This window comes from Mesoplodon densirostris, chromosome 8, assembly GCF_025265405.1.
Source record: "Mesoplodon densirostris isolate mMesDen1 chromosome 8, mMesDen1 primary haplotype, whole genome shotgun sequence".
NCBI lineage: Eukaryota > Metazoa > Chordata > Mammalia > Artiodactyla > Ziphiidae > Mesoplodon > Mesoplodon densirostris.
In genome coordinates this window covers 10,138,683-10,156,621 of record NC_082668.1, presented here as the reverse complement: position 1 = coordinate 10,156,621, position 17,939 = coordinate 10,138,683, and the positions used below count along the sequence as shown (strand labels likewise).

Sequence of the window (17,939 nt, the reverse complement as noted above, 5' to 3'; positions counted from 1 at the left end):
TGAGCAAAATGTTTATCTGACAAAGGATTTATATCTAGAATATGTAAATAATTCTTACACCTCAGTAATATGACAAAAATCCAATTTTTATAAAAAATGGGCAAAAGATTTGAAAAGACTCTTCTCAAGGTAAGACAGATGAATGGTCAATAATTACATGAAAGATGCGCAACATCAAAGAAATGCAAATTAAAAATCTCAGTGAGAATAAAACATTGATGGCATTTGCCCATGAAAATGAGCTGGAAATTAGAGAATACTCTCTTGTGAACTGAGAGACAAATATTGAAAAGTAGTTGAGTTAGAAAACAGAGGGGAAATATAACATTATTTGACTTTTAATAATGCATATAGACCTTCTGCTATGGTGAGAAAGCAATGGGTCACTGATGTCCCGTTTGGACTACTGTTCTAGTGGCCATGGCAACGGGCCTGAAAGAACTTTGGGCTTCCCTGTTGGAGTACAGTAATCTCCAGCCTATGATTTCAGGTAGAAACAAAGCAAGTCCTGGAGAATTCATGTTGCATGAGGGCATCCTTTCTTTCCCTCTACTAGTCCTGAGCCAAATAATTCTAGGCAGCAGAATTACAAAGCCTCAGAGACAAGAGTGGACACAAAATAAGTTAAAAACTGAAAAATGGACAGGGTGCAGGCCAGGTCTTAAGGAGACAGCTGTGTAGAAGGCCTGCAGGGGTTGAAGAGAGGGAACCTCTCTGGGTCCAGATGACTGGAGGGAGTGTATTTTCAAGGAGAAGCCTAAAATCATCAAGGAAGGGCAGAGCTCCCCACATACCTCCTCCCAGAGTTAGTCTGCTGGCCGGAGAGTGAAGTGTCTTGAGCCAACTGAAAAAGCCAGTCTCAAAAGGTAAATGTGACACTGGATGGTGTATCTAATTAGATAACAATGAGTTGCCTAATTCCCTCCACTCAGTCAAATTAGGGCGCTTTTGAGCACTTAATAGTTGGCCAAGAGTAAATTTTGCTAAACCTCAGTTATAATGAAGGAGGATTTAGTTCCAAGGTAGCAACTCCAAGAGTAGAGGCACCATGATTCCTTACATGATGACAGTTAATTTTTTATCAGTCCCTCCCCTGGAATGCTAGTTCTCAGAATAGGTTCTTTTTTAAGGGGAAAAAAAAGTTATATGATCAAATATATTTGGAAATAAACAAAGGCAAACAAGATTCTTGACTGTAAGTGCCTCTAATATGTGGGCCTTCTTTATGAACCTCCACATGGCAGGTACCAAGTCCCCAATTTTGGGGGGCACAGACATTTTCCCATGGAGTATCTCATCTGACCAGTGTTCTGTAAAACACATTAATAGTGCAACTCTCCTAACAACTTTAGGAAAGAGTCTGTGGTCCCCCGCAGTTAGAAAAATTAACAGGGCTGACTAGAGACAGGCATTTGTTGTTGTCAAAGCCCAGTTAGAGTGACGTTTGAACCTACTTCACCTGGAAGAGTCCTACCGCACCCTGCGATCAGGGTAAGGACCCTGAACAAAAGCCTAGGGGTAGACTTTCTAGCTACAGCATGTGTATGGGGGGCAGGGGAGGCACAGGGGATTGCGAGGCAGGAGGTCCGGGGGAAGAACATCACTGAGAAGAGCTTGACATGGGTGTTCAAGAATCAAACAGCAATGGGGGTGCCCAGGAAAAGCCTGGAAAGACCAGATGGGGCCAGACCTCCCAGGTCTTGATGATCAAGTTAAGGGCTTTGATTTTCTTCTTAAAGACAATTAAATGTCAGTAGGTGATTTTAAGTAGGAAGAGACAAGATTAGATTTTAATTTCAAAGGTCTCTTCAGTGTGGCAAGTGTTTAGGGGTGAAGGGGAATGGGTGTGGGGACACCTTGCACTAGTGCAGGCGGAGATTCAGGCAGCCTGGTGTTGGCTCTAGGAAGAAGTGAGAGGATCTAGATGTTTCTAGGACTTGGTGGTTGGATGCAGGTAAGGAGGAAGAAGAGGAGGCATGAAAATGATTCCTCAGTTTCCATCCAGAACAGCTCAGGTGGTAGTAATATCATTTAGTGAGCTGGAAAATATTTAAAGAAAGAAAGGAGAAGAAAATATATGAGTCTGAGGTGTCTCTGAGGGACATCCAAAAGTGAATGCTGAGTAGGCAGTTGGAGATTTGCTAAATATTCTAGAGAAAAGATTGCATTTTGTCTCCTATAAGATGCCAGGATAAATTTCAAATGTATTAAATATTTGCATGGCCAAAATTAACTCATACATAATTAGAAAAATATAAGAGTATATTTATAAAATCTTGATACCTAGGGTCTTTCTAGCATGAAACAAGAAATCAAAAGAAAATATTAAGATGTAATCGTATATAGCCAGTGGGAAGCAGCCGCATAGCACAGGGAGATCAGCTTGGTGCTTTATGATCACCTAGAGGGGTGGGACAGGGAGGGTGGGAGGCAGACGCAAGATGGAGGGGATATGGGGATATGTGTATACATATAGCTGATTCACTTTGTTATACAGCAGAAACTAACACAACATTGTAAAGCAATTATACTCCAATAAAGATGTTAAAAAAAAAGAACAAACAAGATTTGCATTTCTTACTTCAGTGGTTTGGCTAAAGACCATTTTCTTTCCTGTTAAAGGGAATGCATACGTGCAAAATAAAATTAAAATATGATATATAGAATAAAATACTTTATATACATTTAAAAGGAAAATGACATTGGAAAAATATTTGCACCCTATTCAGGGCTGAATAGAAATAGGCACTGGTTGTTTTCAAAGACCAGTTAGAGTAATGCTTGAACCTAGTTCAGTTGGAAGAGTCCTATGTAACCAAATGTAATATAATCGAATGTAATATACTTAATATACAGGACAATTTCAAATCAAGAATAAAGATTAACGTGAACGATCTGGTAGAAAAGCAAGCCAAGGATAGGAATAGGGAGTTCAAGAAGAAACATAAATGACTATAAATATATTTTTAAAGTATTTGATCTCACTAGGAATCAAAGACTTACAAATTAAAACAACACAAATAGCATATAAAGCCACTAGAATGACCATTCTCAGTATCTGTGTGAGAACAAGGAAATAAAAGCTCCTTTGCACTCTGTGTAGGAGTGAATATTGGTGTAAGGTATTTTCCTGGAGAGCAATATGGAAATAAGTATGAATTCTCCTGGACCCTGGGATTCCATTCCTAAGAAATTAGCTCGAAGAAATACTCATACAAGTTCACAAAGATGTACATGCAAGAACATTCATTGCAATGTTGTTTATAATAGGAAAAAGTTCCCAACTCCCCAGAGGTTGAATTGAGGATGGGTTAAAAAAAATCCTGATGTATCATGTAATGCAGCAGTCCCCAACCTTTTTGGCACCAGGGACCGGTTTTGTGGAAGACAATTTTTCCATGGCCTGGGGGGACAGAAGGGGACGGGGGTGAGAGGGGTGATGATTCAGGCGGTAATGCAAGCGATGGGGAAAGGCAGATGAAGCTTCACTTGCTTGCCCGCCGTCCCGGGGGTTGGGGACCCCTGATGTAATGGATGACAGGACAGCTAGTAAAAATGATAAAACAGAAGCATATACCTTAATGTGAAAACACGTTTATGAAATACATATATTTTTAAATGAAAAGTAGATTGCAATACAGTATGAACACTATGATTCCTTTTATGTTCAAATATATGCATTTACACTATACACTATATATTATACACACATAGACCTTCAGGAAAATCCCTGGATATATGTATCAAAATGTCAACAATGGTTGTCTCCTAGTTGTGCATTTTTAAGTGGTGGGCATTTTTTCTATAGCACTATATTTTCTCATTTTTCTTCCAAGCTGTTCATTATCTGTGGGATATAAACATCTGGGGGAAAAAACCAGGATGCTTCCCCAATATTATTTTTGCATCCATTGATGAGTACAAATGTCTGTGTGTGTTTATAAACCAGTCAGAAACAAACAAAACCATCTGCAAATCATTTTCTGGAGTAAGCCCACTTCTAAGTCCCAGGAAAAAACGAAAGGAAAACACAGGATGTGACACAGCTAAATAGAAGGAATATCAGAGGTTGCTTCTCCCACATCTTGACTGTTGGCATCTTCCCCAGAAGCACAAATGAGGCTCCCTAGGGATGGACTGGGAGTCCAGGCTCTGTGAAATTCTCCAGGGCTAGGGAGGTGGCCACCAGGCCCTAGTGGGGAGAGGTGAGCATGCAAGGTGCTCTCCAGCCAACGGTAACACGTTTTCCAGAAACTTCAGTGCCCACCTTCTTCTATCAGCACTTTATATGTCAACCTTTCCCAATTTGTAAACCAGAGTGACCCTGCTGCTTTTGCTGGTTGAGCAACTGCGGAAAACAGAGACCTGACCTACGCTCTGCATCTCTGGACTCCTGCATTTGGCTGGTGAAGCCAAGGATGGAAGCTTCTCTCCCCAAGTAGTTCATGATATCTTTTGAGAATCTGATGAAAATTTGAGAGCCTCCCCTCAGCATATACACATATATACAACACTTCACTTCTGTTTTCAGGGTTCACAAACTCCCTGAAACCCTTGAGGGGTGACTTCGAAGGAGCCCTTGTTAAGCTGGATCCCCTAGTCCAGAAGCGACCACTCAGAGGGTGCCACTGTGGCTCCTCTGGAACCCAGCCCTTTCCTCCCTCGCTGCTTTGCCATCAGCAGCTTTCTTCCCCCATCCACTCTCCCTCCCCACACCTGTACCGTCCTCACCTTCACTAATAATTCAACCGTGAACTAAGAGTAGCTCCCCCTGACATCCCACCGCCACCACCACCATCTCTCCATTACTCAAATTCCAGACACTGCTGTATCTTTCAATAAAAGTCAACGTGGTCGTGTAATGCAATTTCTATAGAAGACCCATCTGATCCTTCCTTTCTCCTTCCTGCTTCCATTAGCACTGACACTTTTTCAGATGTTAGTGTAATGGCTCATTTTTCATGTTTCAAAGCTGTAGGTCTGCAAACGTATAGTAAGGGCAGTCTCAGCAGGCCTCTAAACCAAATGCTGATTTCAGAAGAGCCTTGCTTAATGACAACACAGTAGATTGTTTTAAAATGGCTCTTGATCCAAGCAATGCCTACTTACATTTTGCAATTCATATTTTGCAATAATGTACGCATAGAGGTTTCTGGGGTTTTTTAAACAGCTGCCATCTCAGGGATTTTGTGGTAAATTTGAAAGCTCAGTTCCCGGCTCACTTACCTGTAAACCCAGGTGCGCAGACACATGTGCCATTTAGGCCTTCCCTGTCACAGGCACCTCCGTTCAGACAGCTGACGTTAGCACAGGGGTCCTTGTAGGATTCACAGTGGACTCCTGCAGAGAAACAGATGCAAAAGGGGGGACTCATTAAGGGGTCTCCAGCTCCCATGGCCTTTAAAAGGAAAGTGTCTGAAAAGCCTTGAACAGTGTGGAGGCGGATTCCCAGAGGGGTGTGTATGTATTCACATGCCCACCTTTGACTTTAGGTTGTTGTAAAAACACACCTTAGGAGAAAATAATAGATTGAGTACCGGCTCATAGGTCCCACCATAAAGTCTTTTATGTACTTTCTCTGACCACACACCCCAAAGCCTGGGCAACAGAATGTTAAAACTTTGAAAGATAAAATTTATCAGTGGTAAATGCTCTCTAAGTCTCCAAAAGAAACAGAACATAGCCAGACAGTCTACATAAAATGTCAATATAATGGATAAACAGTATCCCGACGGTAAAGATTTGGAGTCAGATATTTAAACGAGCCCCAGTCATACTTTGGAAAATTACAGAGGAGAGAAGGAAGTGTTTGTCCTTAGACTTCATTCCCAAAGACCAACCAGTTCACCACAGGCGAAAGGTAACATCTTGTGCACATACTATGTTCCAGACCCTTGTGCTGTGCTTTACGTGTAATGTGATCCTCAGACCAGCACTATGAAACAAATATCCAAATGCAAGGTCACCAGGCTGGCGGGGACGGAGCTGGGACCTGATGATGCTGGCAACTTGAATGTGAGTCTGTGCTTGCTGAGTAGTTTCCCTGAGACGGAGCTCAGCCATGGAAATATACAACTTTCTATGGAACTCAGTGCCCATTCAAACAAAATGGAGGCCCTGAAAAAAATCTTTATAGCAAATACAGTTCCCACTGGTGTAAAAAAAGAATAGTCTACGTGTGCATGTATGTATGCAAATGCTTGAAGTTGGACTGAGAGGAGAATGAATTACTTTGAATGTCACTTTGTGCATTTCTATACTGTTGCAATTTTTCACAATGAGTATATAGTATTTTATCATTTTATTTTAAAAAAGAAAACTTTAAAAATCCAACACCATTTGAAAGGTAGAATTTCTGGTGTTGTTTCACTGGAGTGCCAGATGGATGAACAGACTAATCTCTCTCTCTTGACCCCCTACCATTTGGAGAGGAAGATAAATTACATTCTATGTAAGAATGTATATAACGATATACTCACCCTTCCCAACAGCCTCAAGAAAAAATAAGCATAAAGCAAATAATATCAGGATGGTATTACTTAATTTCCACTTCCTTACTTTACTCATATTTGTACAAAGGACTGCCACACCCAGTGACTCACATCATTTTGTCACTGAATTATTCTTGCTGAGATTTTTTTTCTCTCCTTTCCTTTTCAATTGTCAATGCCTTAAGAAGGAAGGTTTAAGAACGAGGGGGAGGACTTCCCTGGTGGCGCAGTGGTTGAGAGTCCGCCTGCCGATTCAGGGGACACGGTTTCGTGCCTCGGTACGGGAAGATCCCACATACCGCGGAGCAGCTGGGCCCGTGAGCCATGGCTGCTGAGCCTGCGCGTCCAGAGCCTATGCTCTGCAACGGGACAGGCCACAACAGTGAGAGGCCCGCGTACGAAAAAAAAAAAAAAAAAAAGAATGAGGGGAAAAATACAAGAGAAAAGGAAACAGAACTACCTAGTTGTAGTCACATTAATGATTTATTTGAGCCCGGTAAAGCATTTTATAATGGATGGTTTTTCATTTCTTTTTATCCTTTGCCCTCATATCCAACCTATGAACAATAATAGTCTACCAGATATTTTTCTAAAGTGTCTTTCAGATCTCTGCCTGACATTTTTCCCTGAAACCACCACCCCAAGCCCGCTACCTCATGCCAGGTGGGAGACGCTCCCGGCCCCAAGCCATCTCCTAGCTCCCTCTCTGCCTCCAGTGACTTGATGGAGCCTCCCTGACTCATCGTCCTTAACAAACCCAGGACTCATGGTAATATTCAAGGTCAAACTAATTTAAAGATTAAAGCATAAAACTGGTAATTGTTCTTCACTTGAGTGTGTATGGCCTCTGCACCCAGAAGTCTCCATTTCCATTTTCCCATTGATTCCCAAATAGCACAGGCTGAATTGAAAGAATAAAATGCAAAAGAGCCTTTTCTGCTTCAAAATGTTCATCAGAAAACAAGGGCTCACATATTTAGAATTTCCCAGGAGGCTGATCAATGGGAACCATGTGACAAAAAAGGCTTTCAATTATAATGGGAAATAGAGCCACAGATCAAGGTTCAGAGATGTCTGAAACCTAAAAAATATTTCCATTAGACCTAAAATAAAAGCAATCAAGGATAATCTTTCCCGGGTTTCTACAAATACATTTGCCAATCTAACCTTATAATAGTAGTATAACTAATACATTAGCACACAAATTACCACATTCTTCAAATAAGGCTGAAATGCACATTCTAGGCTAAATATTTAAGCATCTTAACATTAAAAGCCTTCAACAAGATAGATTTGATGAAAATGCCCAAGATAATAAGCAATTTCAATCTTTTGGGTGGGTTTTCTGGGTAATAACTTTATCCTTTGTTATTTCTCTTTTTCAAAAGATAAGATATTCAGTCACTTGAAGTTCACTGAGAGTTTTCTGGCAGCAAGATCGGACAGAAGCTAATCTTCATGGCAACACGATGACTACAAAGCAAGATGGTCTTAAAGGTCCCCTGAGAGCACTTTGCTGACTCCTGTTTCTATCCTCTAAGCCTCGTTAAGCCCTGTGTAAGAAATATTTGTCATGTTGCTCAGCTCATTGATCAGAACTGAACAGCTATGAGCTAGAAATCTTAAATGCAGAGCAGGGACAGTCATGAATACCCCTGAGATGTCCAGGGTATGTCCCTTCCAACTCCCCTCCTAACGCCTCCTGGGCTCCCCTTGTCTGCACCCCCAGGGCCCCTAGGCCCTTGCACAACGCTGAGTGTTGGGCATCTCATGTCCTCTGACCATAACACCATACTTCGCCCTCTCTCCCAAGCTGGTCTTCCCCTGGCACATTCTCAATGCCAAAGCCCAACTCATGGAAAGCTGAAGCTGACTCTCCCAAGACAGAACTCCATTCTTCTGCCACTGTGTATTGAGAGCACAGTAAGATTCCACTGTTACAGAGTTTATGGTCTTAAATCATAACTTATCTGTCCTCCTGCCTGATCCCCCCCAAAATCTCTGAGGTCCTTCTGAGCAGAGGCCATATCTTACCTCGCAAAAGAAATTATGGCTATACCACCAGAATCCTGTCCTTTCAGGAGGGGCGAACGTCTGTGTACTTTGGCCGACACACAGGTAGGACTGCTAGAGGAGTGAGAAGCCATTCCAAATCTGCCTCAAAAATACTCTATTTTGTCAGGGAAAATCAGGTCCACACTTCAAACTAAGCCTGTGGAATGACACATGCATCACCCATTGGCAAGGGATGGAGCACACACGATTACGAAACTTATGTTTAGTCTCAAGCAAAAATAAACTGTAATTCAGTCAAAACTAATAAAAATTCATATGTTTCATATAAAGGGATAGAGAGGAAACATTTCTGAAAAGATCTTTATTCCAACAGGGCTCTTTATAGCAGTTAACTTTAGAATTAAAATGAGCAAAAATTCAAAAAGTCATGCTCCAATTATAAATCTCTGGTGTCATCACAATTCAGTTGTGGTTAATATTTTGAAACTGAAAAATCTTTATTTTATCTCCAATAAAATTAAGCCAGGTAAAGAAAATTAACTTGAAATATCCTTTGAACTTCCTATTCACTTGAAGACATCATCTTATTTTTTTTTCACTTAAATATTTCAGTTTTATTGTGACATATACCTTATATACAGAAGCATGCACAAAACACTGGAGTTTACTTTAAAGAATAGTAATAAAGTAAATACCTGTGTAGCCACCATCCAGGATAAAAAGTAAAACATTTCTCCCACTGTGCCTTTTCCCAAAGGGAAAAGGCCCACGGGTAACAATCATCCTGACCTTTGAACAATCACTTATTTGCTTTTCCTTTATAGTTTTACCACCTTTGAATATATCTCTACATGATATAACGTTTAGTTTTGTCTGTTTTCAAATTTAATATAAATGGAATCATGCTGTTTGCGTTCCTCTATAATTGGCTTCTTTTGTTCAACATTGCATCTTTAAGATTCTTCATTGTAGATGGGTGTAGTTTCAGTTCATTCATTTCTACTGCTGTATATTATTTATCTACTCTTTTTATTTTATTTTATTTCTTTATATTTTATACAGCAGGTTCTTATTAGTCATCCATTTTATACACAGCAGTGTATACATGTCAATCCCAATCGCCCAATTCATCACACCACCACCACACCCCGCTGCTTTCCCCCCTTGGAGTCCATACATTTGTTCTTTACATCTATGTCTCTATTTCTGCCTTGCAAACTGGTTCACCTGTACCATTTTTCTAGATTCCACATATATGCATTAATATATGATACTTGTTTTCTCTCTCTGACTTACTTCACTCTGTATGACGGTCTCTAGATCCATCCATGTCTCTACAGATGACCCAATTTTGTTCCTTTTTATGGCTGAGTAATATTCCATTGTATATATGTACCACATCCTTATCCATTCATCTATCGACAGGCATTTAGGTTGCTTCCATGAGTTGGCTATTCTAAATAGTGCTGCAATGAATATTGTGGTACATGACTCTTTTTGAATTATGGTTTTCTCTGGGTATATGCTCAGTAGTGGGATCGCTGGGTCATATGGTAGTTCTATTTTTTGTTTTTTAAGGAACCTCCATACTGTTCTCCATAGTGGCTGTATCAATTTACATTCCCACCAACAGTGCAAGAGGGTTCCCTTTTCTCCACACCCTCTCCAGCATTTATTGTTCGTACATTTTTTGATGATGGCCATTCTGACTGGTGTGAGGTGATACCTCCTTGTAGTTTTGATTTGCATTTCTCTAATGATTACTGATGTTGAGCATCCTTTCATGTGTTTGTTGGCAATCTGTATATCTTCTTTGGAGAAATGTCTATTTAGGTCTTCTGCCCATTGTTGGATTGGGCTCTTTGTTTTTTTGATATTGAGCTGCATGGGCTGCTTGTAAATTTTGGAGATTAATCCTTTGTCAGTTGCTTCATTTGCAAATATTTTCTCCCATTGTGAGGGTTGTCTTTCCGTGTTGTTTATGTTTTCCTTTGCTGTGCAAAACCTTTTAAGTTTCATTAGGTCCCATGTGTTTATTTTTGTTATTATTTCCATTTCTATAGGAGGTGGGTCTAACTCCATACACAAAAATAAACTCAAAATGGATTAAAGACCTAAATGTAAGGTCAGACACTATAACACTCTTACAGGAAAAAAGAGGCAGAACACTCTATGACATAAATCACAGCAAGATCCTTTCTGTAATTGATTTCTAATCTCACAGCATTGTGACCAGAAAAGATGCTTGATATGATTTCAATTTTCTAAAATTTACCGAGGCTTGATTTGTGACCCAAGATGTGATCTATCCTGAAGAATTCTGTGTGCACTTGAGAAGAAAGTGTAACCTGCTGTTTTGGGATGGAATGTCCTATAAATATCAATTAAATCTATCTGGTCTATTGTGTCATTTAAAGCTTGTGTTTCTTTATTAATATTCTGTCCATATGATCTGTCCATTTGTGTACATGAGGTGTTAAAGTCCCCCACTATTATTGTGTTACTGTTAATTTCCTCTTTTATAGCTGTTAGCAGTTGCCTTATGTATTGAGGTGCTCCTATGTTGGGTGCATATATATTTATAATTGTTATATCTTCTTCTTGGATTGATCATTATGCAGTATCCTTCCTTGTTTCTTATAACATTCTTTATTTTAAAGTCTATTTTATTTGATATGAGTATTGCTACTCAAACTTTCTTTTGATTTCCATTTGCATGGAATATCTTTTTACATCCCCTCACTTTCAGTCTGTATGTGTCCCTAGGTCTGAAGTGGGTCTCTTGTAGACAGCATATATATGGGTCTTGTTTTTGTATCCATTCAGTGAGCCTGTGTCTTTTGGTTGGAACATTTAATCCATTCACGTTAAAGGTAATTATCAATATTTATGTTCCTATTACCATTTTCTTAATTGTTATGGGTTTGTTTTTGTAGGTCCTTTTCTTCTCTTGTGTTTCCCACTTAGAGAAGTTCCTTTAGCATTTGTTGTAGAGCTGGTTTGGTGGTGCTGAATTCTCTTAGCTTTCGCTTGTCTGTAAAGCTTTTGATTTCTCCATTGTCTGAATGAGATCCTTGCCGGGTAGAGTAATCTTGGTTATAGGTTCTTCCCTTTCATCACTTTAAACATATCGTGCCACTCCCTTGTGGCTTGTAGAGTTTCTGCTGAGAAATCAGCTGTTAACCTTATGGGAGTTCCCTTGTACGTTATTTGTCATTTTTCCCTTGCTGCTTTCAATAATTTTTGTCTTTAATTTTTGTGAATTTGATTACTATGTGTCTTGGTGTGTTTCTCCTTGGGTCTATCCTGCCTGGGACTCTGCACTTCCTGGACTTGGGTGGCTACTTCCCTTCCCATGTTAGGGAAGTTTTTGACTATAAACTCTTCAAATATTTTCTCGGGTCCTTCCTCTCTCTCTTCTTCCTCTGGGACCTCTTTCATGTGAATGTTGGTGCATTTAATATTGTCCCAGAGGTCTCTTAGTCTGTCTTCATTTCTTTTCATTCTTCTTTCTTATTCTGTTCCACAGCAGTGAATTCCACCATTCTGTCTTCCAGATCACTTATCCGTTCTTCTGCCTCAGTTATTCTGCTATTGATTCCTTCTAGTGTATTTTTTATTTCAGTTATTGTATTGTTCATCTCTGTTTGTTTGCTCTTTAACTCTTCTAGGTGTTTGTTCTTTAATTCTTCTAGGTCTTTGTTAAACATTTCTTGCATCTTCTCTGTCTTTGCCTCCATTCTGTTTCCGAGGTCCTGGATCATGTTCACTATCATTATTCTGAATTCTTTTTCTGGAAGGTTGCCTATCTCCACTTCATTTAGTTGTGTTTCTGGGGTTTTATCTTGTTCCTTCATCTGGTACATAGTCCTCTGCCTTTTCATTTTGTCTGTCTTTCTGTAAATGTGGTTTTCGTTCCACAGGCTGCAGAATTGTAGTTCTTGCTTCTGCTGTCTGCCCTCTAGTGGATGAGGCTATCTAAGAGGCTTATGCAAGCTTCCTGATGGGAGGGACTGGTGGTGGGTAGAGCTGGGTGTTGCTCTGGTGGGCAGAGCTCAGTAAAACTTTAATCCACTTGACTGCTGATGGGTGGGGCTGGGTTCCCTCCCTGTTGGTTGTTTGGCCTGAGGCAACCCAACACTGGATCCTACCAGGCTCTTTGGTGGGGCTAATGGCAGACTCTGGGAGGGCTCAGGCCAAGGAGTACTTCCCAGAACTTCTGCTGCCAGTGTCCTTGTCCCCACAGTGAGCCTCTGCAGGAGACCCTCAAACACTAGCAGGTAGGTCTGGTCCAGTCTTCCCTGGGGTCACTGCTCCTTCCCCTGGGTCCAATGTGCACACTACTTTGTGTGTGCCCTCCAAGAGTGGAGTCTCTGTTTTCCCCAGTCCTGTTGAAATCCTACAGTCAAATCCCACTAATCTTCAGAGTCTGATTCTCTAGGAATTCCTCCTCCCATTGCCAGATCCCCAGGTTGGGAAGCCTGATGTGGGGCTCAGAACCTTCACTCCAGTAGGTGGACTTCTGTGGTATCAGTGTTCTCCAGTTTGTGAGTCACCCACCAGCAGTTATAGGATTTGATTTTATTGTGATTGCGCCCCTCCTGCCGTCTCACTGTGGCTTTTCCTTTGTCTTTGGATGTGGGGTATCTTTTTTGGCGAGTTCCAGTGTCTTCCTGTCAGTGACTGTTCAGCAGTTAGCTGTGATTCCGGTGCTCTCACAGGAAGGAGTGAGTGCACGTCCTTCTACTCCACCATCTTAAACCAACCTGGACATCATCTGATTTTATTCAAACTGATTCCTTCCATGAAAAGTTTTCCAGTATTTCAACCTCACAGAGCTCAACTTTTTCTAAGCTGTTTCAGATGTTACAATTGAGATCTCGACCTTCACCTCATTATTCCTTGTGTGTGCCAGTCTCGGTCCACTTTTCTGGTTAAATAATAGCCTGATAAAGGAAAAATCCTGACTTATCCACTTTTCTATCAATCACAGTACTTGAGAAGAGACAGGTACAGAAAATACCCAGAAATTCTTGTTCACTGGTTATACAGAGGAAATAATTCTAACCAACAAAGAAAGAGTTCTCATCCTTTCAATCATAAATTTCTGTAGACTTTAAAAATAAACAATTCAGTACAATGTGATCAAACTCATAACCCAATGATCTTATTTCTGAGACTCTATCCCCCCAAAATCCAGAAAGTATGAAAATTATATGAATAAAAATGTTAATTCCAGAATTATTTACAGTAGCTTCACTTCAGATATAGCAAGGGAATGGATAAATATTACCCCATGGGAACATCACATCGTCATTTAAAATAGAACTAGTAAAACTTGCTAACAATTTCTAAATCAAACATAAATAATGGTAAGTCTCAGAAGGTTAATACCAACTTGTAGGTATAATCAATTATAACTGTAAAGACACAGATACTTAAAAGGATGGAAATAATACAGATGATTATTGCTCTTATATTCTGCTGTTAAGCTATGAGTTATCAAGTTTTCTCAGTTTTCTAAATTGTTATCATTGTTACTAGATTATTTTCATAATTAAAACTTGAAGTATTTCCTTTCTAACTTCTGTCACCAAAAATTCCAAATGAGTATAGTCTTGACCATGAAATTTGTTCTGCTATAAATAATAATTCAATACAATGTGGGGCTGTAACTTGACTTTTTGGCACTATAAGGTGATGAACACTAACTAAAGTCTTGAAAGTCTCATTGTGAATTAGCTCTGGACTAGTTTTAAAGAAGTATCAACATTTCTGTAGGTCTGAAGGGAGATCACTAGGAGTCCCTCCATGTATTTTGCTTCTAACAATTTCATGATCCACAGTGGAAACTTATTGGGAAAATGTTCAAGTTGCCTTGCTTTATTTAATTATTGTGTTAAGCAGTAGCTTCCATTCAAGTACAGATAGCTGTGGAGCATGTGCTTTGTGTAAGCCACCATATCAAGAGCTGATGAGAATTAAAAAAAAAAAAGAAAAAAGAACCTGTGTAGTCACTGCCATTCAGGAGATTCTAATTTAGTGTCAGGGAAAGGAAAGTCTGGAGCCAGAAGGTACTGACTACAAGGCTGACCATAACTGTCATAGAAACTATCAAGAAAATGCTTGGAGAGTTCAGGAAAGAGATCTCCTCCATACCTGTTTGGAGATCAATATTTCTGACAATGGATGCAGCCATAGGACTGGATAAGGGGAAAGAGGAGGAGAGAAAAAAGGGCCAAGAAGAAAAGCCTGGGAACCACTTGCATTCATGGTGTCCAGAGAGCAAGGATTCATTCCAAGAAGGCCAGGAGGGAAGAGTAGGGTGGGGGGGGGTGAGGGTGGGGGGAGGAATAGAGCTGTGGAAGCTAAAGCAGGGTGAGTTTCAAAAGGAACCCCGTGATCATGAAGCACAAGGGCAAGAATGTGAAGTTGGAAGCTGGAGAGGCAGGCTTTGGGGTTTCAGTCTTCAATTAGGCCACTGCTAGATCCATTTATCAGAACGGTACTGATGATATCCAAATTAAAGAAGATTAAGAAAAGAAAATTTAAGGAAATAGAGGCATCATCTATACCAACTCTAAGGAAATTTGGTTGTAAAAGAAAGAGGAAGAAAGGGGCAAGTAAGTATAGGAGGATGCAAAGTCAAACAAGAGTCAGTTTTTTTCACTTCATATGGAATTTATTTAGAAGCGTGTGTAAGAACATTTCTTTTTTTCTGTTTAGCAACTCAGTTTTTCTAGCACCATTTATTAGAAAAGAACTCCCATCCCATTCATAGCAATTCCTTGTTAAAAGTCATATATTATTATAGATGATGGTTTCTGGGCCATTATTCAGTTTTGGTTAGCTGTCCATTCTTGCACCCATAACATGGGGATGTAATAATAATTGCAACATTACAATGGGTTTCAACATCTGGCAGGAGTTCCCCCTCACTGCTTTCCTTTTTCAAAATGTTCTTAGCTATCTTGCCTGACTTTCTAGTGCACTCATTCTTTTTAGGAAGTTATATTCATTTGTTTAAGTTTTTTTAAAAACAGAAAAGAGTAAAAAGTCACCACTTAAAAAAGCACATATGTAAGTAAGAAGTTGAAGTTCTAATCCTCCCCCCAACACACTACTTATCCAAGTTCTAACTCCAGAGGTAAGTACTAGTTAAGAATTGATGCCCACCCATCTGATAGTTTCCTAAGTTTATACAGACATCTTATATGTAAATATATGTTGGGATAAATGCTTCCAAAGAGGGAAAGAATGTCCATACTCTAAGGAGAGAAAGGTCCAGAATCTTTTGACCTCTCTCCTCCCCTCACTCACTCTTCCTCTGGATTGGAGGACATGAATTACCCACTTCTGCTTCTCTTTAATCCCTTCTACCCTACCCCTCAACACCTGCCCATCACTCTTACTTTAGAAGTTCTCTCATTTATTGCTACTTTGCTAGGGTTTACATTCCTGCTTAAACCCAAACCTAAATGTCTCTATAAATATATCAAAATGAAATAATCACTTTACCTGCCCATTGACATGAGATCTTTAACACACTTGTATGCCTTCCTATCCTTCCCAACACCCACCAACTCATGGACTTGGTTAAAATAACATGAAATTTTAGTTTGGTCATTTAAATTTTCCTTAAGAACAGATGTAGTGACACACTCTCGGGTGACCACCCAATGAGTCACACCCTTATATAACTCCCTCCTCTTGAGTGTGAGCTTCTAATCAATAGCATTTGGAAAAGGTTAAGAGATTCTGAAGATGCTGTTACAGTATCTAATCCGTTGACTTTGAGTTAACCTTAGGTGGGCCTGACCTAACTAGGTGAGACCTTTAAGAGGGTTCAGGCCTCTCCTGGCTTTCAAGAAGCAGACTGTCAAGAATTCTACAGCTGCAAGGATATGAATTCTGCCAACCTCTTGAGGGGACTTGGAAGCTGATCCTTCCCTATTTAAGCCTCAGATGAGAGCTCAGCTCAACCAACACCCTGATTCCAGCCTTGGATTCCAGACCTTGAACAGGGAATCCATTAATCCATGCCTGGACTTAGGAAACTGTTAGATAATAAAAGAGTGTTGTTTTAAGCCACTACCTTACAATAATTCACTATGCAGCAATAATAATTAATAAAGTAGGCATGTCTATTTTTTCAAGAGACTTTTCTTTACCATTAAATAAGTATTTACAATCATATGAATGTCATCTATTTAGGTTTATCCCCGCATGTAAAGAAGTCTGCTCAACCCTCTTCCTCCTGTTCTCCATCATCCCCTATCTGGTTATCTTTGCTCTGATTTAGTTCCAATTTGATGAGAATATCTTGGAAAATAATTTTCTTAGAGAGGGTACATGGTGTTATGTTTTCTGTATCCTTAAATGTACAAAATATCTTTCTTTACCCCTCAAATATAAATGAACCTTTAACAACCAGACTTTTTCATTGAAAAATCTAAAACACTCTTCACTGTTGTTTAGCTTCATTTTAGAGAAGAGCAGTTCAATGCTGATTTGATTCTTTCTTTTGGGTGTAACTTGTACTCACTATGAAGAATCTTGTAAAAAATATTCTCAGTGTTCTTGGATTTGGAAATTCTACCAGGAAATTGCAAATTACGTATCATCTCCCTCATTAATCCTCTGGCATTCTGTAAACCCATTCTATTTGAAAATTTCAATTTTCTTCATCTCATAGACTTCTCCCTAGTAGTTGGTTGATTCTGGCTTTATTTCCACGTGTTCTTTCTTCTTCCGCAACATCCATCATTCAGTTGAAACGTATCTCTTCATCTTTTCTCCACATTTCATGTCTTTTCACTCATGGTTTCCATTCCCTCATATTTTTACTTCTATGATGACATACTTCCTCCTTTTGCTTTTCCAGATCTAAATTCAATTTTGAGTGGTATACATTACTTTTTTTTACTTCCCTTCTTGAGTGTTTAGAGTTGTGGGGTTTGTTGCAATTTTGTTTTTACTTCCTAGATTTTTTTCCACTTGTTGAGTTGCTGGTACAGCCTCCCTGGACTGGCCAGGCTTGAGGTTGGCAACCTCAGGCAGAGAGAGATGATACTGGAGATTCTCCTCCAGTGATGGACAGGCCAGTCAAATTAGCCCTGTCTACATGGCCTCCTAATTTGGGGTCCTCAAGGTTCTCCAGGTGTGAGCAGGAGCTCATTCACACACACACACAAAGGACCTGCTCAGCCCAACTGCAATCCTCTTAGAGGGCAGTCAGGATCCATGAGATCAGGAGAGCCCTTTGCCTCATAGAGTCAAGTGCAGCACATTATAGCATGTTTTCCCTCTCTATAAGCTGAAGGGTCTTTTGGGCTCAGCTGGTCATTGAGTCCTCCATTCTCTCCAGAACCCTATCCCCTAACCCTGCGGTACACAAAGGCTCCCAGCACCGCACCCTTTTCTCAAAAACCC

At 40.0% G+C, this 17,939-nt stretch overlaps 1 protein-coding gene across 1 annotated transcript in view; it reads right to left on the bottom strand.

Moving 5' to 3' along the window:
- Window positions 1-17,939, bottom strand: part of DNER (delta/notch like EGF repeat containing) — a 332,455-nt gene that overhangs the window by 29,868 nt on the left and 284,648 nt on the right. The window contains exon 10 of the mRNA XM_060106971.1: window positions 5,227-5,340. Within this exon, the coding sequence (XP_059962954.1) occupies window positions 5,227-5,340 (114 nt within the window). The remainder of the gene's footprint in view (window positions 1-5,226; window positions 5,341-17,939) is intronic.